Source organism: Strix aluco, chromosome W (assembly GCF_031877795.1).
Source record: "Strix aluco isolate bStrAlu1 chromosome W, bStrAlu1.hap1, whole genome shotgun sequence".
Lineage (NCBI taxonomy): Eukaryota > Metazoa > Chordata > Aves > Strigiformes > Strigidae > Strix > Strix aluco.
The window spans coordinates 914666-940260 of NC_133970.1; the positions used below are offsets into that span (position 1 = coordinate 914666).

Here is a 25595-nt window from a genome sequence, read left to right on the forward strand (position 1 = left end):
ATTTTGAACCATACCTACAGCATACAAAATACTATAAAACAATCTATCAGGTCAGGTCTTACACTGACACACGCAGCAAACCGTTATCAGTTCAGCTTGCATCTGATAAGCACTGAACACAAAACTTTGAGAATGATAACTGTACCTTTATACTTTGTCCAATTAACAGCACACCGTTCTGATTTGCAACTGCAACAAGATTATGGCAACACTATGCTAAAAACTACTTATAAAAAAAAGAAGTATTTAAAAAATGTGATTTTTCAGAGACTAGTATAAGTAAACAGGTGAAGCATGCAATAAATTGTTAGCTGTGCCATCAAGAACCAGCTTGTTCATGATGACAGCAAAGTCAAGGAACTGCTGCAGCAAAAAGCTAGGTAAGCCAGCAGTTTTTATGCCACCCCCCCATGCACACACAAACAAAATGGGAGTTCAACTGGCAACTATGTTCATTCTATACTCAGATTTACTCGTTTCAGTATACACAAATCAAAACCCCAACAGCTATCCAGGAGAAATGATCTACCCCTACAGAACCAAGAGGTGCAAGGGCTTTTCAAAGCCCCCAGTTTTATAAACACAGCTTACTTAATTTTACTACTATGAATACTCACACTGACCTCACCAACCTTATCATTAAAACAAAACCAAGCACACTGGAGGAGAAAACTAACCCACTCTTCTGAACTTGGCCAAAACCATTAGGCCACACTGAAGCTCATGTGAAATCAGAAGGTGATTTCAATCCAGGTAATAATGACTAACAAACCAGACGGTCCTTCTCATTATGCTGATCAAGGATTGAAAAATTAATAGCACCTGACCTTCTTTTATCCCCATGTACTCTGTTGATTCCAAACTCATCACCTCAAGCCTTTGCTCTTCCCCTAAATCAGGAGCTTCTCCACAACGCTGTGCAGCCAGGACCGCTGCATCCCCAAGTCAATTTATCTGTAACAGTTATCTCCAAACTGCAGGACTACATCATATAACATGTATTTCAAGCACCCTGAGACAATACTTGTTACAGGGCTCTAGGTCTTGAATGGGCCATTACATATTAATCTAAATAAAAGGATTGTAAATGTTACTGTCAAACCCTCCCAATACACTCAAGATCAAAAATAAGTTCAACAAATACAAACTTGTGTTGCAAAATAGAAATGGAAAAGTAACTCGTTAAGACACAAGCTCTTCCTTAACCTTCAGGTGGCAATGACAGTCCAATGAAAGATTATTGCTTGCCCCTTGGCCCAGCTGAGGGAATGGCTACAGAAGGTTGATTTTAAAGTACTTAATGATATGAAGGTAAGATTGGTTATCCCCCCCAAAAAAAACCCACCTGTATATATATAAGGTTATAAAACAAGGAGGAAATAATAATTTGGGACTCTAAATCCTTCATTATAGTTAATAGATACCTCTGACAGCCATTTGCAGGTTCTTCTGGCACTTACTTTGATGACACATTAAATCCACATAAATTTTTCCCGTTTGAACCTGTCACGATCACATGAAGGACAGTTATCCAAAGCAGTTGCAAAGTCAACTCCGAATCCCACCCCTAGTTAACAGCAATGTCACGGCTGTCACAGAAGAAGGAAATTGAGTGGAGAGGCCAGGATGGAACAGAAATTCGGCGTTAAAAGCGATTTAGGTTCCTACAAAGGATGATGTTTGTGTGAAGAGTGGCTCCTTCGGTAACTTTCCGTTAGCAGAGGGAGAGCTCTCCACCCCGGTGACAACCGGTCACTTACTACCGACCCCCCCCAAGGGTGACAGAGCCCGCGGGGGGCCCAGGTCAGGCTGACACTTGTTGGAAGCAAAGCTCGAGACCCGCAGGCGTCGGAAGCTGGGGGGGGGGGGGGGGGGGGCGAAGCCGGTACCCGGGGCGGCACCGCCCACCTCGGCCCGGTCTCCCCAGACCCCCGGCGCTGCGGAAGGCCGGCAGGGAGCGGGGCTGCCCCAGCACTAACTCCGGCTGCCCCTCTTGCCGCGCACCACCACCTCCCTCCCCTTTTATCCGCCCCCCGCCGAGGCCCACCCCCGCCTCAGCGGGCCGGGAGCCCGCAGGCCGCCCCCCGCCCCCTCCCGCACAACATGGCGGCTCCCGCCGGGGCCTGAGGGCGGCCGCCAGCCCGCCGGGGGCCGGGGCAGCGTGGGGGCTGGCGGCGAGCCCCGCTGGGCACCGGCACTGCCCGCCAGCCGGCCGGAGAGGGTGGGCCCTGCCCGGGGGTGGCCGGCAGCCGGCGGGCACTCACCTGGCCCCCGCCGGGGCAGTAGGGAGGGTCCCGGCGGCGCCGCGCCCCCGCCGCGCTGCCTCGTCCGCGCCCGGTGCGGCGCCCAGCTGACACCGCCGGCTGCCGCGACTCCTACCGCCGCTGTCGCAAAGCCCCCGGCCGTCGTGACTGACGGCAGGCAGAGACAGCCGGCGTCGCCATGGAAACCGGGCGGCGGAGCGGGCCCGTTCCGCTGCGGCGGCTGCGTGAGGGGGACGCGGGAAGGGGAAGGGGAAGGGGAAGGGGAAGGGGGGGGGGGCACCTGTGGGAGGGCGCCCGGGCGCGGCCCGCGCTGGGCCCTTCGGCGGGGCTGGGGCCAGGTGAGGGCGAGGCGGGTACGGCCGGGTGGCGGGGCCGGGGCGAGCTGTGAGGAATAACTCGTGTAGAGGGATTACTGAAGGGTTTCGTCAGTCCTAGAAGCTGTAAGGCACTATCGTGGCAATACGGCCGGGTCTGAGCAGGAAAATGCTGTTCTCTGGCGCCTGCTCGGCATGAAATTTCTGCAGAAGCACCTGCGGGGTGTAGGAAGCCTGTGGAGTTGTGAGTGATGACACTGCAAAACCGGGTAGAGAAAGTTCTGGGTTTAATTTCTGGTTTTGCTTAGCTTATCCTGGAACGTGGCTAATACAAACATTCCCCTAATCTATTATTTTCCCCTTCCTGCTTCTGAGCATTTATGCCTCCTAATTTTTTCAGTTGTTGCCACCCTTTGCTTTATAAAAAAAACATAGCATCAGGAAACTGAGAAAAAAGCCTGCATGTAATTTCTCTCTGCAAAAGAGAAGTGTCATCCCCATAATGTCACAAAAACTAGTCAACAACAAACCTAGGGCAATTTTTAAGTTAGCAGATTTTAAGGGAATTCCTACCCGGTGCGTTTTCCAACCAAGCAGAGGTCTTGCAGGTAGCAAGGTAAGCTGGATCTGTTCTCTGGGCCTTGGCAATGGACCGTGCTAAGAAGGTGTGGTAGGTTATTGGCTTTATTTCTTTATTTTCCTTGCAACCAAACCAACCTTTCTACTGTTAGCCTTTTGTATGTGTGAATAACTGGGTTTAGTTACACACAAATCATCAAAGATGCTGATGCTAACAGCAGTTCAGCGGTGGTTTTCTGTTTCCTATCAGCTGTTTAGCAGTCTACGTCAGTACATCACAGCTGTTTAGGACAGAAAGGGAAAATTATTTCTGCAGTTGAAACTAGAGAGAACACTTTCTCTTGGCCAGAAGTACTTAGAATAGTGAAATTATTTCACAACTTGCTTTACTGTATGGTGGTACATAACACATTACCTGTGTGGGGCTGGTATCAGATACGTTCCACGCCGCCAGTTCCCTACAGACAAAGCAACTCCAAATTTTTATTGCTGTTGAATTAGTAAGCAATTTCAGTTCAACTGTGCAAAATAAAAGTATGGATGAACACTGCTACTACGTTATTTTTGATTATAAAAGTAATGCTGAGATATATCGATGCATCTGTACAGAGATATGCAAATGACAGCCAGCCACATGACTGCTGGCAGGCGAGCGAGGGTACCCTGTCATCCAAGAAGAACAGATGCCTGTCTGTAACAGCAGCCTATTTAGCATGTGAATTACTTTCAGCTGGGAGAATGGAGATTCTCCAGTTGTCCTGTAATAATAAATTCCTGAAGCCAATGTTGGTCAAAGTCAGGCGGCATTATATCACGATGGGAGTAGGGATTTTTTTTCTTGCTCATGTTTAGAGAGATTGTTTTAAACTAGCGGCTATAAAAGGCTCAAGGATGTTTTCTGAGTTATGGAAAGCATTAAGTTATCTTAAAATAAGGTGCTAATAAAAATGTTAAACACTTTCACTTTGTTACTTTAAACATTAATTATACTGTTTTATCTGTGTCACCAATGTACATGCTAATGAGAAGGCTGTGGGAGACCTTTACTGAAGGGGAACTTCTTGACCTCGAGGGTGCTCAAAGGCGAGGATGGGTTTCCCAGAGAGGTCTCCTGGTCTCCATCCTCGGAGATGCTCGAGGCTGCCTGGAGCTGCCAGGTTCCTGAGGAGCAGCCTCCTGGGCACCTTCCAGCTGCAGCAGCTCCTCGGGAGTAGGTTGTTGGAGCACGCAGCACGCGTCAGGAGCTGGACGCGGCAGACGGCGCCTGCTGGGGAGGCGGGATGGGCTCTTTGACAATCAAATTCCTTTGCAGGTTTTGTACATCTGGTACTAGTAGCCTGAGGCAGCTTCAGCAGCAAGCGCTGGTCAGAGTGCAGCTCAGCTCGTCCTCAAAACTCACAGGGAAGTAGTAAGGCCTCCTTTCCTCTGTTTCAACTCTCGTTAAGAGGATAAAACATGGCTTATTTTTAATTCCACGCTTCTAGAACCAGTCCCAGCCAAAGCACTGGCGTGGGCCCCCAGAACAGGAAGACCGTGCGCTGGCTCTCCTCCGCGTTCCCAAGGCGGGGATGGCATCCAGCCCCTCGCCAGCCCAGCCAGGCTCCCTCAGCGCTCCCAGCCGCGGCACCCAACCCCTCTCCCGCCGGCAGGACCCGCGGCCGGGCTACAGCCGCCATCCTGCCATCCTCCTGCCATCCTTCCTCCCTCCCCTCGGCCGCCCCAGGCCAAGATGGCGCGCCTGCCCCTACCCAAAATGGCCGGCGGCGGCTTCACCCGCTCGCTGCCCTCTCCCAAAATGGCGGCGCCCCCGCCCCGCCCTCAAGATGTCGGCGCGGCTGGCGGCGGGCGCGCCTGCGCGCTGGGCCGAGCGGTGCATGCCGGGCGCCGCCTGCCCGCCGTGACGCTGCAGATACAGGCCGGGACCGCCGCCCCCCCCTCAGCGCGGGCCCCGCCGCCGCCCGGCGAGGATGGTGGGCGTGAAGGTGATCGCGAACGACACCGAGTTCCAGCCTGAGCTCAGCGCTGCCGGCTCCCGCCTGGCCGTGGTGAAGTTCACCATGAGGGGGTGAGTGAGGGCGGGAAGCGGGCTGAGGCGGCGGCGAGCGGCAGCTGGGCCTGACCCACCGGGAGGCGTCTCCTGGCCGCTCCCGCCCCGGGCTGGGGCTCCCCGGGACCGGGAGAACCGCCGGGGCCCTTGAGGGGTTTTGGTGTTTTTATTTATCGTTGAGGCGAGGCAAGGTTTCAAACTTGAGAAGTGCAGTTAGCTGGCAAACTGCTGTATCATTTTGGTCACTGCTGCGGGTAAGAGCTGCGAGCTGATTGTTGTTTAGCGTGAGCGGCGCTCCTTATCTGTAGCACGTGAATATAGTCACAGCATCGGGATGGGATTTCCGATTTCTGGTGTTAAATTCACCTTCTGGCAGCTGAGCCGGCTTCCCCTGCCCTCCGAACCTGGCGTTCTTCGGGTGCTGCGCCGCCTTCAAACCCGGTTGCAGGTCAGGAAGGGCCTTAACAGAGGGCGCGGGCAGCCCAACGCCTCAGGTTCCAGTTCGGTTGAGGTATAAGTATTTATATAAACCGTGCGTTTGCGTTCTGCGCTGCTGGGGACCCGTTCCTCGGTCGGCAGAGGGAGCGGGGCCCGGCCGCGCTGCTTACAGCTGTACCTGTTGGCAGGCGCACGCTGACAGCTCTGGTTTAGGTATGCTGATGTGCTTTTGGAGGGAGTTTCTACTGGCATTTTTTGCTGTTTGGCTTTCTAATTGCTTCTTTCACAGCAAGCTGACTTGTGAGAATATTCCTTTGCAGGAATAGTTGCATCTGTACGCTTCATATATGCTGGCAAAGGCATAATAATTAACAGATAGGTATTTTCAGCCAAGGTGACACAATTAAGTCAGCAGAAGTCAGGTCTGTCCTACCAGGGTCAAGTAGGTATGGTAGTAACTGGTTACAGTTGTAGTAAGTGAGACTTAATTGCAGTAGGAATTTTATGATTCCTGCTAAAGGTTTGATACATTATTACTGTTAAATATTTAAAGTCCTACTTAGATTTTACTGTAGATACTCTTTTTTTTTTCACAGGAGGTGATGTGGGTGCTAGTACTAGTTTTTTGTTGTGTTTTTTGCTGTTTCAGGAAAAGCAGGCACCTCTATTTTCCCTCCTTTGTATCACTAGTTAGCAGGACTTTGACTTGTGGTAAAAGAGGCTGGAGCTAAACCCATTAGCTGGAAATATGAAGTTGGTATTAATTAATAGGTGAAGCTAATCGTGTGACATTGAAGCTGTCTGAGGAAGTGGGAATTAACACTTCATGATGTGTTTCTAAATGTCATTCTTAATTGTATCACCAGGATTGCTTACCATCTGTCAGCCAGGTAGGAAGGTTATTTTTATGTGTACCAAGGATATCAGTAAGAACACGAATGTGCTAATATTAAGCTAAACTGTATGTTGTTTTCACAGATGTGGCCCTTGTTTAAGGATAGCCCCAGCTTTCAATGCTCTGAGTAACAAATATCCCCAGGCAACTTTTTTGGAAGTAGATGTGCATCAATGCCAGGTTGGTATTTAAAAATGTATTTTCAGTTGTAAGAGAAAGAGCAGATAACGTAGTGAGTGGGAAGCTTGAAGGAAAACTGTTCAGACAGTATACTAAGAGTACTGTCCTGTGGCTGTTGACACGTTTGGTGAATCACAAATAGGAATATTGTGAAATTCTCCAAAATTAGGATACGCACAAAAATGCGAACAAACACCACTTTTATTTAGAAAAGTGTCCTTGCAGTTCTCACTGTGGTGTCCTTCATTTAAGCAGTGCACAGGCTGTTTAACAGCCCCTGCTGCTTGTATAATACCATTAAATGTAGAAGAGAACAGCAGTATGAATTAAAAAGAGTCTTTCCAAACGAATATTGGCGTAGTGATTGAGCAGAATGAAAAATGCAATGAACCGATATGATTAGTGGGACTAGATTCCTCTCTAGTACTACTCAGCTGGTTTTAACAGACAACAGTGTTGCAGGTGAGCTGTTGATTGTCTTAAGGGTTGTTAACAAAAATTAACAATGGTATGTTGAAAGGAAGTGTCTTGAATTACCACAAATTAAAATGGAGAGAGATGAACATCAAAGTGGTGACAATGTTTGCAAATGGCACTAAATTATGGAAAGTTTTGGAGAAACTACTATGGGTGCATAACAGGTATGAATACAGGGAGAAATCAAATGGAATTCACCTTCTACAGCAGCAGGCTGCAGTTCCTGGGTGTGCATGAGTGTGGCTTGGGAGAAGGAGGAATGCAGGTGTAAAGAAAGCCTGTAAAATAAAAGTGTTAAATTAAGCTGTCCTCTGCTTTCGAGAGCAAGTGAGTAATATGATTTTTATGGTGTACACACAAGTCTGCTGACAATGTGAAGTCCGTTCGAAGAATACCCAAATGCATAAAGGATTAGGAGGATCTGAAGAATTTAAATTACTGAGTTAAGGCTGTTTATAAAATAACAAATATTGTTTGTGATGTCTGAGGTGATGTAGCTTGATTAATATCTGGTGTGTGTATTCTTATCGAGGTGAAGCAAGCTAATGTTTCTGTCCAATATTGGTAGTATTCCGTTAGGTAACACTTCTAACTAATTTATGCATTCTAGGGAACAGCTGCTACCAATAATATATCGGCAACACCGACGTTTCTGTTTTTCCGAAACAAAGTGCGAATCGACCAATATCAAGGAGCAGATGCTGTAGGTTTAGAAGAAAAAATTAAACAGCACCTGGAGAATGACCCTGGAAACAGTGAAGATACAGATATCCCAAAAGGATATGTATGCATCACTTATTTTAAGATAATTTTTTTAATGTTTGTGTAACTTGAATGTTTAGAAGAAAATAATCTGTTGCTTTCTAAGCATACTCCAAGTCAAATAATACTTCTTTAGGCAAAACTGCAGGTTCCCTGTGTCTTTGAGAAGATCAATTGTCTGGGTTTCCTTTTTCAGACAAGATTTAAAAATCAACAGAGAGTAAATATGGTTATAGAATTGTAAAATGTTTTAAGAAAAATCTCCACACGTAGCCCTTAGTCGTTAAAATAATGAATTTAATGTTTTATGATGAACTTTTTGCTGCAGCTGCTCGTTCTGCTTCTTTCTTCTCAGACATCCCAATCTGTCTTCCCAAGACGTATTTTTAAAGTGTAAAAATGTCCGTGGGAAAAGACATTGGTAGACATGGTTGTCAAAAACATTGAAAAGTTGCTCTAGTTGTTCCTTAAGAAATCCCCTCTGTTGTTTATGTGGTGGTAGGTTCATTTGGGGCTTTCCTTTTTTCTTCTTGCTCCCTACCCTCTCTTTAATCCCCCTTATTTCATCTCTCAAAAAAAAAAAAAAAAGAGAGATTCTGTTGCCAAAGGAATTAACCTTCGTAACAGTTCAGCTCTATCTTCCTCTAGCAGCTTGCCCTGAAAATAGGATGTCTTTGGGAGGGTGCGTTAGATAAAGCCTATCTCCAGATATGTTTTCTTTTGCCTAATTGCTAATGTTTGCAAAAGTGGGTGGTACTGTAAAGTGTTCTCTTTAGATTTCTTCTTGTCTGTAAAAGAATAACAAGGATATAAAAATATATGAAGTAAAAAATGTCACAGGAGTACTTAGAAAAGATTACGTGCCTGGTCTGAGTGGCAAACAAGAGTTACTTCTCGCTGATTGGGAATTTGCTTTCAATTTAATGCTTAATGCATATCATTTCATGTCTGTAGGGGTACTGCACATCACTGCAGTGACTGCTGATCGGGCATTCACAGATAACCTACACTAAGTAAATAACTTGTAATTCTTCATTAATTTTAAAAAAAGCAAACATTTCTAAATACACGTTCTCACACCGAATGGTTTTTAAACCTTGCATCAAAATCTCTCGTAACTAAAATACAACTTTAATGTTTTCTTCCAAAGAATTTAAAAATTGATATTCACAAACAGAACTTTTTAATCACGGCATGATTTGCCTGTGTCTTGCAGGTAAATCCAAACTTTGTAGGGATACTTGAATTTTTGGCCGGAATTTCAATAAGGAAGCGATCCGCTCAGAAATATTTTCACCATGTTCTGCGTGTTTTTGCGTTACCTCAGGGCTATTGTGCATCCAAATCGTATGCCTGTGCTAACGAACACATGTAAACGAGAACCTTACGTGACAAAACACTTTCCTAGAGCTGTCGTTTTAGGTGGTATTCTCCAAGCAGTCCTCGGTGTAACATTACTCCTTAAATGAGATTGTCTATTGTTCTACCAAAAGTGTCACTGCAGTCAGTTACGTGGTGTATTGCGTTTGCCTCAGTGGTGTCGCAGCTCAGGGCTTGGCTGGTTGCTGCAGCCAGTGCTTCACTGTGCGTTAGCAAATCTGTTAAACTTCGCTGTGATGAGTATCAACGGAACACAAAATTACATCGTTAAATGCAAAACTGGGTTTTTTGGAGGTTAAGTATCTTGAACTCGTAGCTAGCCATGTCCTGCCAGGCAAATGTAAGCAGGGTGCAAATCCAGCTGAATATTTCTCATTTAAATAAACCGCCAGGGCACAGGCCACTTTAATTTCAAGCAGTTCAGCTGCTTGTGCAGTGCCTGCCGTGGAACAGTTCACATGTGAACACTCACAATTATTGTGAAACTCTCTGGAACTACAGGAATGTCAAAAGGCAGAGCTTCAGCTTGTTGGCTTTGGAGCCCTGAACACTGGAAATCATTCAGGTGGCAGGTTCAGTTCTGCTTAGATGGTTTTGAGATGAGCGCGCCATCTTCTATTGGAAGTTCATCTTGCAGGAGGTGCTGTCTCAGCCCTGCGGATCCAGTCCCGAGCCCGCTGAGGGCTGTACGAGCTGCGCAGGACTCCCGCTTGACCCCCAAGGGGGGCTGAAATGCTCCTTGGGGATGTGCTCGCCCTTGGCCCCCAGAAGGGACCTTTATTCTCCTGCCCAGCTGTGTGTTCCTTCTCTTTTCTGCCCTACGGAGCGTGCCAGTTGCAAGCTGAGCCTTTGCTTGGATGTTGACCAGGGGATAAGGATTTTTATTTGCTCAGAATCACATAGTCACAAGAGCGAAGGGAAGTGACGTACAGGAAACGAGTTGTTTGCTCTCAGCAGCCTGTTTGTGGGTTCTGTTTGTACCCTGAAGCTACAGCCTGAGGAGTTGTATGCAGTAATTTTCAAGCTAGTCTGTGCCTTTTTTTTTTTTTTTTTTTAAACACAAGAGTGGCGTAATATGCTTTGGGACCTAATAGATGCCTTTAAGAAGGGTATTTTGAGTTGTCATCCTAAAAGTTCCTGTAGCTCCTCACCTCTGGACTGTTCTATGACTGTGGGCTGATCTTGAATTTGTATTGTTACAGTGTGAGGTGTTGATACTCTGTCTTCGGGCCTCACGGTATGAAATACTTGACTTTTAGCCTGGCTGCTTGTGCTTCAATTGGACTCAGTTTACTTTAGTTGTAGGCAAAAAATCCTGGTTATCTGGAAATTGGTACAGATTGTTCTGCCTCTGCAAACATGCCACCTTTTAAATGGCTTGGGGCACGGATAGGTCTGCTTTAATCTGAGAACACATATATGTTAAAGCTTTTAGTTGGAGCCTTTACAAAAGAGCTGAGCAATAAAACAAACTGGTTCATGGTGAACAGTAGCTTCTGTTTTCTGATGGTCTGTGTTTTTACCAAGTATACGGAGGAAGGAGTAGGAAAAGGTTTCATACGGTTAGTTTGTACAGTGCCAAAACCCAATCAAAATAAGACTAGCTTTGCACGTGAAGTTTGGTAAGAACTGTAGTGGTGGTCTCTTAATATGTTCTGCAATATATAGTATATTTTTAGGGAGGTCCATTTTTTTTTTTCTATTAAGTTGATCATAGCTCCAGTCTAATGTCAGTTTGTCTGTGTTGTGGTGCGACTTGCAGTGCTCTAGGCTTTATCAGAAGTGTATCTGGAAATTCTCCCCATGCCTGATGTCTTACTCTCAGCGTGGCAAGCGTGTGTTCCCGGGGTGCAGGATTCTGAATGGAGGGGAAAAATGTCATTTAGTTATGAACAGGATCCATCCGAGTACTACAGAGTCTTTAGTTTCTGTTTGTAATGTCTTTTGATATAAACCCCCGAGGTTTTCTGTGTGTCTTGTTATTTTAATCTGTTGAATGAAGAATTTCATTCATTCCAATGCTTACTAATCCCAGGTGAGTTCATGGCGCACTTATCATGCACTCAGCGATGCTCTTGCTTTTACTTTCAGATGGATTTAATGCCATTTATCAATAAAGCCGGCTGTGAATGTCTTAATGAGAGTGATGAGCACGGATTTGATAATTGTTTACGTAAAGACTCTACCTACTTGGAATCAGACTGTGACGAGCAGGTACAGTAGATATTTTTAAGTGAGATATTTTCCGTGGTGGTCTGGTCTGCAAGCATTTTTTAAGAACTTGTCTACTTGATATCGTTATGCTAGTGTGAGTAAGAGTGGGAGATGGTAAGTAGGAGGTAAGTCAAGTTGGTATACAAAGGTCGTTGGGGCATTTCCAGTTTCACATCCCTTTATGTATGGAAAAAACTTCCAAGCGGAGTAGTGTTTGCTGATAGTTTAAAGTGACAGAGTAGTGCATGTGTGGAACATAGTGAAGGTAAGTACTTAATTTTATTTCAAAGCTCAGACTTATTTCTAGTTCACTATCGTGCTGTGTTTGTTTTTAAGAATGAAGACTGTGTTTAACAGCAACTTTTTTCTCCACAGCTGCTTATCACTGTAGCTTTTAGTCAACCTGTCAAGCTTTATTCTATGAAACTTCAGGGGCCAGATAATGGTGAGTGAAGTGTCTGTTTAATCATGTCTTTGAAACCAAAGCTTTGCCCGTGTTTAGCTGATTTTTTTTTTTTTTTTTTAAATTACACTGTTGTCCCTGGAACCTTTCACCTTCTGAGAATCCTACAGCAGCTTCAGTAAATTAGTTGTAAATGAATTACATAACAAATGATCTCGTTCCTTTTTTTCACTGACCTCATGTGTGGGTATTTGGAATGACGCAAATATAAGTATTTACTGTAGTTTGATACGCTGCAAAGAGAAACCTGCATTTCATTCAAGAATTAATGCGAGAGCTACTGAAGGGTAGAGCTTAGTTTTTACGGTAACTCAGTTTGCATTATTAAATTACACAAAGTGTTCAGGTGTTGTATGACACAACAAAACTATTTTTAGACTTTTTATTACAATCTTTTGTGTGGAATTCTGTCTCTGACATGTGGACGAGTAGTGCAACCTGGGATGTCCATCACTACCCGGGTGGTGATGTGGGATTGACAGATAAGGTACTAGAATGGGGGGAGCTCGTGCCTGCCTTGAGTGGGGTCTAGAGTCTGACAAGGGAGGGCTGCTCAAAATACATTTAAACAATGGAATTCCACTCCTCTCTTTGAACACAGGGCAAGGTCCAAAGTACATAAAAATCTTTATCAACCTTCCTCGATCTATGGATTTTGAAGAAGCAGAGAGAAGTGAACCGACTCAAGCCCTGGAGCTGACACCAGATGATATTAAAGAAGATGGTATTGTCCAGCTTCGCTATGTAAAATTTCAGAACGTTAACAGTGTAACTGTAAGTAAAGTTTCTGTTCCGAGGTCTGTGCAGGCTCAAAACTTTTAAAGCACCATGCGTCTTCGGTGATTTCATTGCAGGTGTTCTTAGTTTCGCTCTGCTGAGTGCATGCTGTATGTTCATACTAAAAGTGTCTCAGGAATTTAAGGTGAGACGAGGCCACGTGCACGCAGTGTCTCTCTTGACCTAGACTGAGACACAAGGTTTGCTTTCAGCTCTTCCTGCGCCAGTGTTTTCACTAACATACCTTCCTGACAGGCATCTTGTCTCCGTTGGAAGAGTTGAGACAAGGAATCCAGTTTCTCACAATCCAAGTGCAGAAATGGCAGATTTCTCCGAGTATCAAGTACCTGCGATGTCTTTAAACTCCATACCTGCTTTCTGTGAGGGTCCTTAAATGCTGTCATCAAATTGTCTTTTAACGAGCTCTCTGATTCTCTTGCTGTAAGAGACTTTCCACAGATTTCACACAGGGTTTTTGACTCTTAAATGCAGGTGTGGTTGCTCCTCTTCTGTTTTAAAAACACAGGTTCTAGTGCAGTGTGTGTGGTGCCTAAATTGGTGCTGGAATTACTTTATGCTTGGCAGTGTCCTGGTACTGTGCACGCAATACCACAGGAAACAGGGCGAGGAACTCTTTTAAATTTATTTTTTTTCTCCGTATGATCTCTGAATTCTTTTCTGTGGAAATGCTTTTCATGGCCTGAATTACACGTTTGCGAACATACGGACTTGTAGTTGATTGAATTAAACTATATTTTAGTGGGCTGGCCACAGAAGTCACCAGCTGCTTATTGAGTTACCTGTAACTCCAAAACATTGATCCACCCTCAATCTTTTCATCACAGTTCTTCTGTAAAAAAGTTTCTAGGAAATTTCTGCATTGCTATTTGTGTACTGAATTTTAGATCAGTCAGCTACTTCCATGTTTAGCAGTGTTTTATTAGCAATTATTTTAAAGGTAATGAGAAGCAAACCTAAATAACTCCTTTTCACGTCAGTTATTTCTATGGAGTTACCTTTGTGACCAGCTTTATCCTCCCCCAAATGAAATGGAGATCGGTGACATAAGCTCATATTCTACAAAGCTGTGCTGACAAGTACAAGTTACGTATTTGTTCTTTAATAAAATCCGGTGTCAGCTTTAGACAAGATGATGTGCAAACACTAGACGAGCGATAAGGTGATTAAATAGATGCTCTGCTTGTTTGCACTCATTGCGTGTGGGCACTGCAGTGGCACTCCCCTAGTTTCCCAGCTAAACCTGGGTTCTGTAGTTAAGACTTCCTAAAACCGAGATGGTCGGTCTTCTTGGCCACTACCTGGCTTCCCGGTGCAGGCGATGACGCTCTGCTCGCCTGCAGAGTGCTGTGGGTAACAACCTCCCGTTTGGTTCCTAATGAACTGGAGGAGGCACAGTTGTCACGTACGCAAATTACCCGGCTTTTCTGCCATGTATAATGAGAAATACTGGTTGAACATTCCTGTGTCGCTGTTAGCAAGTTCATACTTCATTTGTATGTATCACTGCTAGGTTTGTCAGTTGTAACTTACCTGGTTTATTAATTCTATACCCTGTAGTTACTAATCCATATAACTGAGTGTATCTAATGCTGTTTTTCCCTGTTTGTTGTGTGTTTCTCTTCATTACTGCCACTTCAGTGGCATTTGTTTTCCTCTGTACTTGTTGAACTTTTCACATCGCTGCTGAGACAGAATCTCTGCACACATTGCAGTTCACCTGTTCGACAAAAGCCGAGCCTTGACACGCTTTTCTGTTCCTTTCTGTCAGAACAGCACTTTCCTCAGCGTCTCAACCCTCATCTTTCACACATCTTGTTTGTGTAGGAAAATACAGGCTCTTCCAGCTGCAGGGAAGCTGCTTGGAGGGGTGAATGTCTGTATGGGTTTAGATCAGCAGTCCCTCTGGCTGATCACACACTTGGGAGCACGTGGTGGTGGCACAAATAAATTTACGTATAGGGCAAGGCCGTAGCAGCGCGTACCCTCCAGCACTGGGCGGCCTGTGGCACGGGCAGTTCTGAGGCAGAACGGGCGTCTTCGTAGATACAGGCTGTGGCTTGTGGAAGGGGCGTGATGCCGTCCCTTGCTGCCTCTCGTCCTCCCTCTCCTTCTGTTCCTCTGCTTCTGATGCCACTACTCGCTTCCTTGTTCCTCCTTTCTCCACACTCACAGTAAAGTGTGGAAAGATCTGCAAACACCTCATTGCTCTTCTAACTCCAAGTTCCTTACAAATACTACTGCACATAAAAAAATTGTTCTTTCATTTGTCCACTTTAAAAAGTGTCATGGTTCCAGCAATAATTCCTTAGTCTGTATCTCAAAAGAAGCTTGATATTTGTTTGAAACCCTAAAATAACTTCATAGAGCTAGTACTTGTGCCGTAAAACATGTAATTATGCAAGCTGTAGTAGTAAACTGCACACAAGTAGTCTTAGGGGCCTCAGCAAACATAGTTAAATTGATACTTAACTTCACGTCAGATTCCAGTAAATTGTGACTTCTTAGATCCTGTTTTTGCTTGCTGAATGTGGTCCTGGGTCAGAAGTGGGAAAATCCAAGCTGTGTGGGGTTTTTTAACAAACTACCAGGAAAATAGTAGCATTCTATATGATCGTTATTTAAAATAAGAGGACAGTAGCTTATCTAAACTTACAGAAGCCTTTATAATAGGGAAAAGTGTTAATTTGGTTAGTTCAAAAATCTTGGGCACCTTATGTTTTATGTATTAATTCAGCAATGGACAGTTTCCCTTAACTCTTGTGTTTGGGTGTTTTTTTTCTTTAGTTGTTTGTCCAGTCTAATCATGGTGATGAAGAGACAACAAGAATTACATACTTCACGTTTATTGGAACTCCAGTCCAAGCAACAAATATGAATGACTTCAAGCGAGTGAGTCCTCTTTCTTTAAAAGCACTTTTGAATGTTTTAAACCGCCTCAAAAATGGGTTGACAGAACAAATACACTTGGTTGTTACTAGAATTCCACAACTTAAGGTAGCTTTAGCATCCAGAAGAAAATGTGCAGCTTTCTTTTGCAGATCTTTGGTCTTGCTTACAACTTCTGTTCATCAACTGTGTAAAAATGATCAGAATGCATATGTGAAAACTTGAGGGACTGTCAAGTTATATACGCTACAGACAATGTTATTTTTTTAACAGCTGTGAGATTTATGTCCTGGTTTTGAACTTGCTTTCTGATGGTGTTCAGGAAGTAGAGAAGCAATTGCTTGTACAAATTAAACAGGCTCCTTGTGATTGACGTGGCTTCTACTTTGAAGGACTTTATGCACTGGGCAACATAAAATAAGCCTGAGATCTGAAAAATATTTGCTCACAAGGTGTCTGTTATATTAAACATACCTGCTTTTTAAAGAGGAAATGAAGCAAACAGCTTGTTACGCTGACTTCAGACACACTAGTGCTGAACAACAAGGCACTCAATTCCTGATTTTTTTTTTTTTGAGAATGTGAAACGGGTTTGAAAGTTTTGAAACTTCAAAGCTACTTACAACTTTGTCAAAATGTAATAAGGCTTTTTAAAATAAGCTGCTTTAAAACTTAGTAGCCTCTGTAAAAGGGCAAATACTGCTGTAACACTTGCATACAAACTGCTGTGTTGGTGACCAGTAACACTGAAGGCACCACAATTTATTATCCAAATAACCTATAACTTCAGAAGGTTAAAAACACTAACGCTCACCGACATGTCACGTACCTGGAATTTTTAACATCAAAACTTGATCTTAACTTCTACATGTAAAACTTCATATCTTTGCAGGTAACGATTAAGTTAATAAATAGAAGTTTAACCAGTTTTGCTGCCTTTCCATGAAACTTGAAGTAATTGAAAAAGTTGTTCTAATGTACTAAAATTAACTGGGTATCAGTTTTAGACCTTCCTAATATAGCACTTCCAATTCTCCCAGGACTAGAAGTACGTTAATTGATTTGCAATCTGCTTACGTTTTCTGTTTTATATGGCTCTTTTTGTCAGCATTGTGGCATTAGGGCACCCCTGCAACGAGTTGTGCAATCCCTATTTTAACAGCATTATTAATCTGCAGTACTTGCTGGTTATTGTTGGGAGAGGGATGGATGGGACTCGGACTCGGTATTGGATCTCTGTCTCACTTTCAGTTCTCTGTAAATTAGTTTTGCTTTCAAAAGTGCTGAAAGTTTATTTTCAACAAGTGCACTCTTTAAGCCTGACCTTCTGATTGTTGAAGTAGTGATTTATTATTTCTAATTGATAATCCTGATTGGGGTGTGCTTGGTAAAGCAGTCCAGACTTTTGCAGAACATTACATGGGTTTGAGACCAGTGTTGAGGCCGCACAAGGTGCGTTTCCTACAGTATTTAAGTTGCATGGCCAAACGGTTTGGGCCCAGGACTGAAGTACTGCTGTAGCCTGGACCTGACTGCTGGAACAAGCTGAGCTCCAGCCCATGTTTTGGGGGGGCAGTGGGCTTCTTAATTCACACGTGCCCTCACCCAGCCCTAGCGTGGCTCTGCAGGCATCTCGTCCCTCTGAGGTAGGTAGAGGGGACTCACAGATCTCTCCTGGTTCTAGATGCAGTGTGGATGCCTGGAAGCTGCTGTACAGCCTGGTAAATACTGTGCCAGTTAAGTTTTGGTTTCCTTCAGGGTTGCAGGGAAATGCCTTGGTGCCATCGAGGAGCGTGCCTTTGTGTCGCGTGACGCCCGTGTGAACGGATGGGGAGGGGGCACAGACCCCCGGGTAGGCACCGAACAGCACCGCGGTGTTGGCACTGCTGGTGGCGTCACGGGGCTGGGGAACTGCTCACAACGGCCTGGAAAGAGGAGCAGGGGCTGCTGGGTTATGAGGTGGCTAATCCTGCCTCCGTTCCCATACTCATCCCCACTATATGTAATATTCCTGTTTTGCTTCCTGAACATGTAGTTTTAATATTAGGCTGTTAAAATATTTCATCGGAACAAATGGGATGTGTAGTCTGGCAGAGTTGCAGTGCTCTTAGGAATTTTAACTTTTGTTTCCTCTCTTCCAGTGCTGAAACTTTAATATAGTATTGGGCATTAATTATATTTAGCTTTGTAGATTAACTGGGAAACCTTACTTTTCTTTTCATCTCCTTGAGTAGTTACCCACACTGCTCCTCACTGCTTTCATCTGTCTCACTCCCTCATCTCAGTCTGTCTCTACTGTTCATATTTCTCTTCTAATGAGGATAGAAATAGTATTGCAGTATGATTAACAAGACAGGGGAATGCTTTTTACCCTGAGTTTAAGTGTTTGTAAGAATCTGTTAAATATCTGAAGGGCTTGAATGAAGAAGTGGCCATGAACGTGATTCCAGCCACGTTGTGGCGGGGATCACATCGCTGCTCAGGCGACTGCACGCACGCTCAGTTGCCAAGTGAAAATAAACCCAGCGCATCGGTTTGAATGAATTCTGTGAAGGATCAGGCTGATGTGTTTTGCCTCCCTACTGGGGAGGGAGGGATCTGAACACAGGCTTTAGTTACAGCAGCCACCCGCTCAGCAGTTGATGAGTAAAGTGTGTAAGTGCGGGTCCCGTGTCCTTCAGGCAGCTGCGGAAAGCTCCTGTTGGCTCGGACGGTGCTGGCTGTGAGAAGATTGGCCTCTTCGGGGCCAGGGAGTCACTTTGTGTGGCTAATAAAAATGAGGCATTGTTTGCAGGACTTACACCGTCACATAGGAAGCTGAAACTCATCTACTCTGAAAAATAACAGCAGTACTAAGCAGGTGTTGTTAAGTCAGTCCTCCTTTAGTGATTTTTTGGGCCTCAAATTAGTTTGGACATATATAGACTCATGGAACAGCCCAGGTTGAAGGGACCTCCAACGATGACCCGATCCACCCTTGTCTGGACAAGGGAGCCAGGATGAGGTTATCCAGCCCCTCAAACCTCCAGTGACAGGGACTCTGCCACGTCCCTGCGGAGGTTGTTCCACTCACTGACTGGTCTCGCTGCAAAAATGTCTCATTTTCTCTCATGCAGTTGGTATTGCTGGATTGAGTGAGGAAAGTTAGAAAAGCAGCTTTCAAACTTGTTTTAATGTGTTGTGTGTATCCTGCTCCTTGCACAGCTTGATTTTAATCCTCTGGGGAGGAGGGGGGAGTCTTTGGAGTGATGGAAAAGAGGGACAGCAAGGAAAAAACTCTGCTTTGAACAGACTGCAGTGTAGGGAGTTAAGCACAGAGAGTAGTGGGGAGAGACCTATTCTTTGCACTGTTTAAATGAAGAGGCCCTCTATAGCAGAGAACTGGGGTGAATACTCCCTTCCTAGATGTATTTAATATATTCTGAAATGCTTTTGGAGAAGCTTGACTTAAAGGCATGTTTGATTTTAAAAAAACATGCTTAACATGAGAAGTGTTTATGCTGCTGTTCCTTGGCCACGTGGGGTCTGACTGAAGGTGTAACTGAGCACGCAGACTCCTCTAGTAGAGTGCGTTTGGGTCGTAGTAGATGGCGTTTGAGATTTGCTTCTGGTGCTGCAAGATGCTCAGACTGCTTTGGGCAGACAGCTGGAAGGGTAAAGGTGCAAGTTCTGTGGGGTTTTTTATGGTTGGTTGATGGCTTAGTGTTAGGTGGGTTCCTGTGAATCTTGGGGGGGAACTTGTAAACATGCTTTTGTTTTTGGAAGAGTGTGCAACTGTTGGTGTCCAATATAGCTGTTGTTTCTTTCTGGTATTAACGAATAAAACCTGCTGCTGCTCAGTGTTGAGGTGGGGCATAGATGAATACTGACAGGGTGTGGGACATGTTCTTGTCCCCTCTTGAACGGACGTTTTCTTTCTACTCAGAACTGCTTAATTGCACTACATGCTGCTGCTTTTTTTTTTCTTGTAACATGTTGTTTGTTTGTTTTTCAGCTTAACTTCCCATTTCTAAAGAACTAAAAAGGCAGAAGAAATTAAAAAGTAATAATAAGATTGAAGTGGTCTTGCACTGCTCCCTCCCTTGCTCCCTCTGCTCATCTAGCATCTTTCACCCTTTCCACAATCTCAACACTGATGCGAGAGCCGCCTTCTCTGCACCTTCTACCATCAGGAAAAGCCTTCTCTACCTTCTGACTCATCAACTCATCTTTCCCCTCCACTCCCCGCTCCAAATCTTACCTTAAACACTTCTCTTTACCTGTCAGTCCTATCAAATTTCTGTCCTGCTGTTACCCTGAACACTTTAAAGTCATACCATACCGTACTTTTACAAATTATTTTCCATAACTGATTTCTCAGCCTGTGTTGAATTTGTAAAGCCGTTTGAGATGCAGCTTGTGAAATGCTCTACCAGGGCTTGAGTTTTTTAACGTCTTAGTGGAGCTTAGTGCTGCTCTTTGTCGAGGCCCTGCAGTAGGCAGGCCAGCAGGGGCTGCAAAGTGCTGCTCTTTTTGTCCCTCCGCTGGCACTGGGCGGCTGTGCAGGGAAGACAGCGAGGAGTTGGTGAGTGTTTGTACATACGTGGCCTGATTAGGATTTTCCAACAGCATCCTACTAATTTTACTTGCTCGATCTCTTTTATATATATATATAAAACCAAGCAAACAGACCCAACTCTGTTCCAGGAGGTTCAGTATTAAGGTGTCACTCCTGGTGACGAACCATGGAGTTGGTTGTGGGTTTGTCACGCTCTGGCCTGAAGCTTGGGAAACAGCCGAGCGCCCGAAGAAAAACCTGCTCCAAACCCCTCATCTTCTGCGTGGGAATTCCAGGCTGTAACTGCTACCTTGGAATGCACTAGGTGGCAGCTGTTTCTGTAAAAGGAAGGAAAATGGATCTACTTCTGAGGAAAGAATAATGACAGTTGTTTGGTTGCAGTTTAAATAGCCCATTTCCTTTTGGGAAGGTGGAGTGGGATGCTCAGAAAATGGATTTCTTTCCCCTGTGATAATAAAATATCTATATTGGTGTGATTTTTCACAGATAATACACATGGGCGAGTTGTCAATCTCTGCCTCAGACTGGTATAGCAATATTTGTCCTTGATGTGCCACACTTGCTAACACCTAATCTTTAATCTTTTAACTGTGTTTTTTCTTTAATTTTTTCTGTTTTTTTTTTTTCTTTTTTCCTTAATCTGTGTGTGAACACAGTTTGGTGCTTTGGAAACACACAAAGAATAAATACTGCTTCTTGACAAGTTTAACTGATTTTTTTTTTTTTAACTTGATTAATTGGATCTTAATGCAAGTACTTGGGCTTCTGATTTTTTTCCTTCTTTTGTTATGTTGTCAGATTGGAATTTTCCTGACCCTTAAGCATTAGGTTGAAATTACAGCTTGGTGAAATGCTCCTGGTCAAGGGTTGCTTGGAGGTGAAAATGGTCTTTAAAAGTACTTTTCATCAGTAGATCTCAATTACTTTGCAGTGATAACTCAGCTGACCAAAAGCAGCTGGACAGTGAAAAATTTTCCCCCTTGAAATTTGACAAGAAATGAAAAAAGGGAAGGATCCGGACGAATGCTTCCAGTGGGTCTGTGACACTCCCCTAGTTCAGGGCTCAGGGTGTTTTGTTTATTCTGGTTTTCCCCCTAGTTCTATATTCCATGGCTGAATATATGAATCTTGGGTGGTGTATTGTCACTTAACTGCTGAGGTAATTAATACTTGACACATTTGCCATAGCAGTCAGTTGGTTAGAATACCAAGAAAGGTTTAGTCCTTTGTTTTCAGCATTATCGTGAGTAGTAGTGGGAAATTCTGTGTTCCAGTAGTGTCATCTTCAGATCTCCGTTGGTGTGAATTCCGACTACGCCTTGTCAGAGCCGTAAGTGCTGCCCCAGTTAAACAGAAACAAACTGGGAGTCGGTGCCTTGCCCCAAGTCCTTCCTGCAGCTTGGAGCCTTAAACTTGAAGACTTCCTTTCTTTTTATTTTGGTTTGGCTTATAAATGGCTATTTTTTTCAAGGGTCTGCAAGAGCACTAGAATGATGTCTGGATCTTTTCAGGAAAGTGACTAAAACGGCCTCGTTTTCTGCTCTGGGGATTTGGTGTTGAGTTCTGTGACGAAGGGGGCTGGCTGCCCCTCGGCAGGGAGCTGTGCTGGCCCGGCCTGCCGAGCCGCCTCGAGCGCTGGCCTTGCCCTTGCTCTCGGCTGGCAGGTCGCCTCACCTGAGCCTGTAGCAGCGCTGATCTGTTCAGGAGAGGGAAGCACTAAGCTGACTCTGATTCCAGGTGGAGTTGGCAGGATTGGAGATTGGAAGGAGACTTGGTAAGGAGAAAAAAAAAAAAGTTTTGACAAGAAATAACTGAAAATCAGGTGACTTCCAGATGTCTTTATAGGTCTGAGCTGCGTTAGAAGGTGAATGTTCTCGGCGAGGGCCGTGGCAGTGAACACACTTGTACTTGAGCCCCCAGCGGTTCCCTTCCCGCTGTCATATTTGATACAGTGTGCTCGGGCTGAATGCTTGGTGTCGAGCACCCTACTTCGAAGTGTGGTCTGTTCCGTTGCAGTCACTGTCTTCTAACCCTTCTCAAAAGGAGACTGACACTTTGCTGCCTGTATGAGTACTAGAGAGAAGGTGTCTTGTGTGTCCTGCACCCCTCTTAACCCTTTAGAGGGACTCACAGCATAAGGCATGCTCAAATGCATTAACTTAGCTGAAAATTCAGTTGCGCTTGTTTATTTTGTGACGGACTTCAACTTGGCAGGACTTTTTTGGTTAAACGTTATTTCTGGTTTTCTCTTACCAGGTAGTTGGCAAAAAAGGAGAGAGCCACTAGGACACGAAAGACACTGGAAGGCCTTACGCAATCAAAGAGATCTTCACTTTTATCTACAACTCCTGGATAATTGCTTGACCATAACCAGAGACTGTCAATCTGTTTCGTTTAATGCCATTACCAATAAATCATTGCTTTTGTTGAGATGGAGTTTCCCTAGTGTGTTTCTGTTGTAGTCCTCGGACATGTATTTGTAAATAAAATTCATTACTTTTGCCAAGTTTAATTTTGTTATTCTAGTAACTGTGGCTCTTCCTTTGTTCCATTTAAACTTCACAACTCAGCCGGCTTATCTTTAGAGACAGAAGACAGAATGTCGCTCGCGTTTGTTCAGAGAGTTTAAAATGTCAGATGGAAGTAAAACATAGACTGCCATCTAAAAATAAAATCCGAGCTACTCTGTTGTAAGACCGAGGGAGCTTAGGATCATTGTTCCCTCAAATACAGATACTCCTCAGATAGGAGTAACTTCGCCTGGTTGGGAAATTTCCATTTCCCTCCCCACCTCAAGAAGCCGGGGAGGGAGCCCATTTTAAGTCACCGTTCCATTAACTTGCAGATTTGTCACAAACGGCGTGCTGATGCAAGCTGTTCAGCACTGAGAATTCTTGAGTCCTTTGAAAATGTTTGGTTTTTTAATATTATTAGAAAATATTGACCTCGTTTCCCAGGCAGACTCGAGCAAGCTGTGCAGTTAGGGGGATTTAGATGTTTGTGCGCCCCACCTGAACATAAATTGCTTATTTCTTTTATTGGGTGTTTTTCCTCTCTGGATCGTGATAAGGAAGTGCTTATTGCACATACTAATTTTACATCTTAATTGGAATTCCTATACTACTATGGTAAATTTCTTTGGATGGGTGCCCTGAGTAATCTTAATAAGTCGGGCATTGATCAGCACCATATACATATAATACTGTATAAATTCCCAGTAAAACTTGCTAAGTGTTTTAATTGGCATAATTAATTTCTTTGTAAAGTTAAATTTGTTACATTTCTAATTACCATAAATCCCACTAAGGCTTAAATCCTGTCCTAATTGGCATTCCCTCCTTGAACACAGTAGGGTGGTTCTCTTCTGGCTTGGCGCATTTGTATGTTAATACCAAGTTTAACTTTCTGTTAGCACAGATATTTTCTCCAAACAGAAAACCGGGCATTGTCTAGAAAAAAATTCTTTGCGAGGCACTTTTTTTCCACGGTTCCGTTGCGTGCTCCAGGAGCCTCCTCTACCTGTATGTTCAGTCAGTGGCACGTGCTGATGACTTGGTTTCTTTCTACTTCCGTCGTGTTTTGCTTCAGCGGGGGGTGTAAGGCATGTAACACTGTATATAGAAGATAAATCATTTTTGAATATAACTGAGGGCAATATGAATAACTGTTTCTGTTTATAATTTTGTACACTAATTACCTTTTGGGTTATTGTTTAAGTGCCTCATCTTAAGTATTGCTTACCTCATAATATTTATACCTGAGAGATTTGATAACCTAGTGATTCTCATCTTTGTAAAAGATTAGTCAAATTTATATTGTTTATGAGACTCTTCTGTGATTTCCTTGGTTGCATGATGCATATCTTCCATGATGATACTATGTACATAGATCTAAATAAATGTTTAGAGGTAACTGTCACATGTTTCACTTGATGGAAAACGGGGTAGAATTCTGCACCAGGAGCTAAAACTCCCAAACCTGCAGTGTTAGGCCGCAATCGTTGGAAGCAGTGTTACCCTCGGGCGGTGTTGGTGCTGCGGGGGATCTCGTAGGACCGGTGCTTACCGTGCAGCTGCTTGCCCTGGGCTTCTGGTCTTGGTGGGAAAACCCTCACTGAGAAGTTGGTCTGTTTTGAGGAGTCCTAAAAGGGGACGTAACGCTGCTTGTGTTCAGTGCAGAGGCTCTTGGCGCTGGAATGTGTTGCTAGTCCAAGGTACGGGTGACCAACGTTCGCTGTCGTTAGGCGAGATCGGTTCCCAGCTCGGCTTATTTCTGTGTCCTGAGGCTGGCCTTGGTTTGGGACAGGCGGGTGAAATAAGCTGCTGCAGTGCTCAGAACTGCTCCTGAGGCAAGCGGCACATGTGTGCAAAATTATTTCTGTGCTTTGACGCACAAGCAAGGTCTGGCCTGGCTTTGATGGCACTCCTGTCCCCTTGACCCCCTCCAGCCAGCCCACCCCTTGCTGCTTCGTTCCTGGCGAAGGTTGATGGGTTGAAGTTCCGGTGAAATACTGACAGGTTGCTGAAAATGGGTGGGTGCAACATGTATCTCACAGCAAACAGCCTAGTTCAGCCGGTCGTTTAAATAGTTTTAGCTGGAACCTTCTTTTGCTTCCTTCAGGGCTGCCAGGCTGCTCCCAGAGGTTCGCTCAGTGTCTTTAAATGCCAAGAGGCTCTTCAGTCCTGGGGCTCGCCCGGACCGAGCACGCTGGCCGGCGTGGGGGCTGCGCCACGGAACTGATCCGCAGTGTAGAGTCTCGCCGTGTAAACTGTTCCTGCGTGGGTGCACTGGAAAGGCTGAGCTTGGGGCTGGAATTGCTAGCAGACACCGTACACTGGGAGCCTTTGATGCAGGCTTGTCTCGTCTTCATCCTTTATGTCACTTGTGTGTTGAGATTAATAAGCATATATTACCAGAGAGCTGCTGGACTTCATCTAAAGGCTGCTAGAGAGAGCAAATACAGCACCAGAGAGGTTGTTTATTTTCATGTTTATAGGCCTCAATGTTTTTAGTTCTGATAAGAGTTTGAGGTATAAGAAGACTAACCTCTAAATATCATTTGGCTTCTAAATTAATGGAGAAAATACAAGAAGTAATAATGGTTAGAAGCTAAAGCCTGAAAAAGTGCTTGTGGTCAAGGAGGTACATCTTTCATCTGCCCGATTCCTTCAAAATACCACATTTCCTACTTCTGTCATCTCGGTTAGCTGACGATGCTTGTAAGGTTTTGCAGGCAACAGGAGACCTAACGTGACACGTCCTCTTAAAAGGTGGTGAGGAGGAAATCAAGAGTACGGTCAGGGGTGATAAAGAAGCAGAAATGCAGACTCTTCTTTTTCT

The 25595-nt window shown here is 44.5% G+C and overlaps 2 protein-coding genes across 5 annotated transcripts in view; one reads left to right on the forward strand and one right to left on the reverse strand.

The window, feature by feature from the left end:
- The window catches only part of LOC141917568 (WD repeat-containing protein 7), a 132928-nt gene extending 130543 nt beyond the window's left edge, over positions 1–2385 (reverse strand). For both annotated transcript variants that reach the window (XM_074810868.1, XM_074810867.1), the window contains exon 1: positions 2265–2385. The gene's annotated coding sequence lies outside the window, so the exon portion shown is untranslated. The remainder of the gene's footprint in view (positions 1–2264) is intronic.
- A 2618-nt stretch (positions 2386–5003) lies between these two features.
- LOC141917855 (thioredoxin-like protein 1) lies at positions 5004–22767 on the forward strand. Of its 3 annotated transcripts, none has more exons than XM_074811449.1 (9): positions 5004–5222; positions 6621–6717; positions 7805–7978; positions 11428–11550; positions 11926–11995; positions 12615–12787; positions 15596–15700; positions 19692–19739; positions 22512–22767. In XM_074811449.1, exons 1-8 carry the CDS (start codon positions 5125–5127, stop codon positions 19716–19718), a joined length of 867 nt encoding a protein of 288 aa, XP_074667550.1. In that variant the 5' UTR covers positions 5004–5124; the 3' UTR covers positions 19719–19739; positions 22512–22767. The 3 variants fall into 3 exon arrangements, with proteins under 3 accessions (XP_074667550.1, XP_074667548.1, XP_074667549.1); XM_074811447.1 differs by lacking the exon at positions 19692–19739 and adding an exon at positions 20742–20782; XM_074811448.1 differs by lacking the exon at positions 19692–19739 and having other exon boundaries at positions 5006–5222.
- Positions 22768–25595: the final 2828 nt, after the last annotated feature.

Excerpts from the sequence above, each read along its gene's own strand:
- LOC141917855 (XM_074811447.1), top strand. The coding sequence starts at position 5,125 with ATGGTGGGCGTGAAGGTGATCGCGAACGACACCGAGTTCCAGCCTGAG. Across the intron at positions 11,996-12,614 it reads ACTTCAGGGGCCAGATAATG|GGCAAGGTCCAAAGTACATA; the intron begins GTGAGTGAAGTG and ends CTTTGAACACAG. Across the intron at positions 15,701-20,741 it reads ATATGAATGACTTCAAGCGA|ATAATACACATGGGCGAGTT; the intron begins GTGAGTCCTCTT and ends GATTTTTCACAG.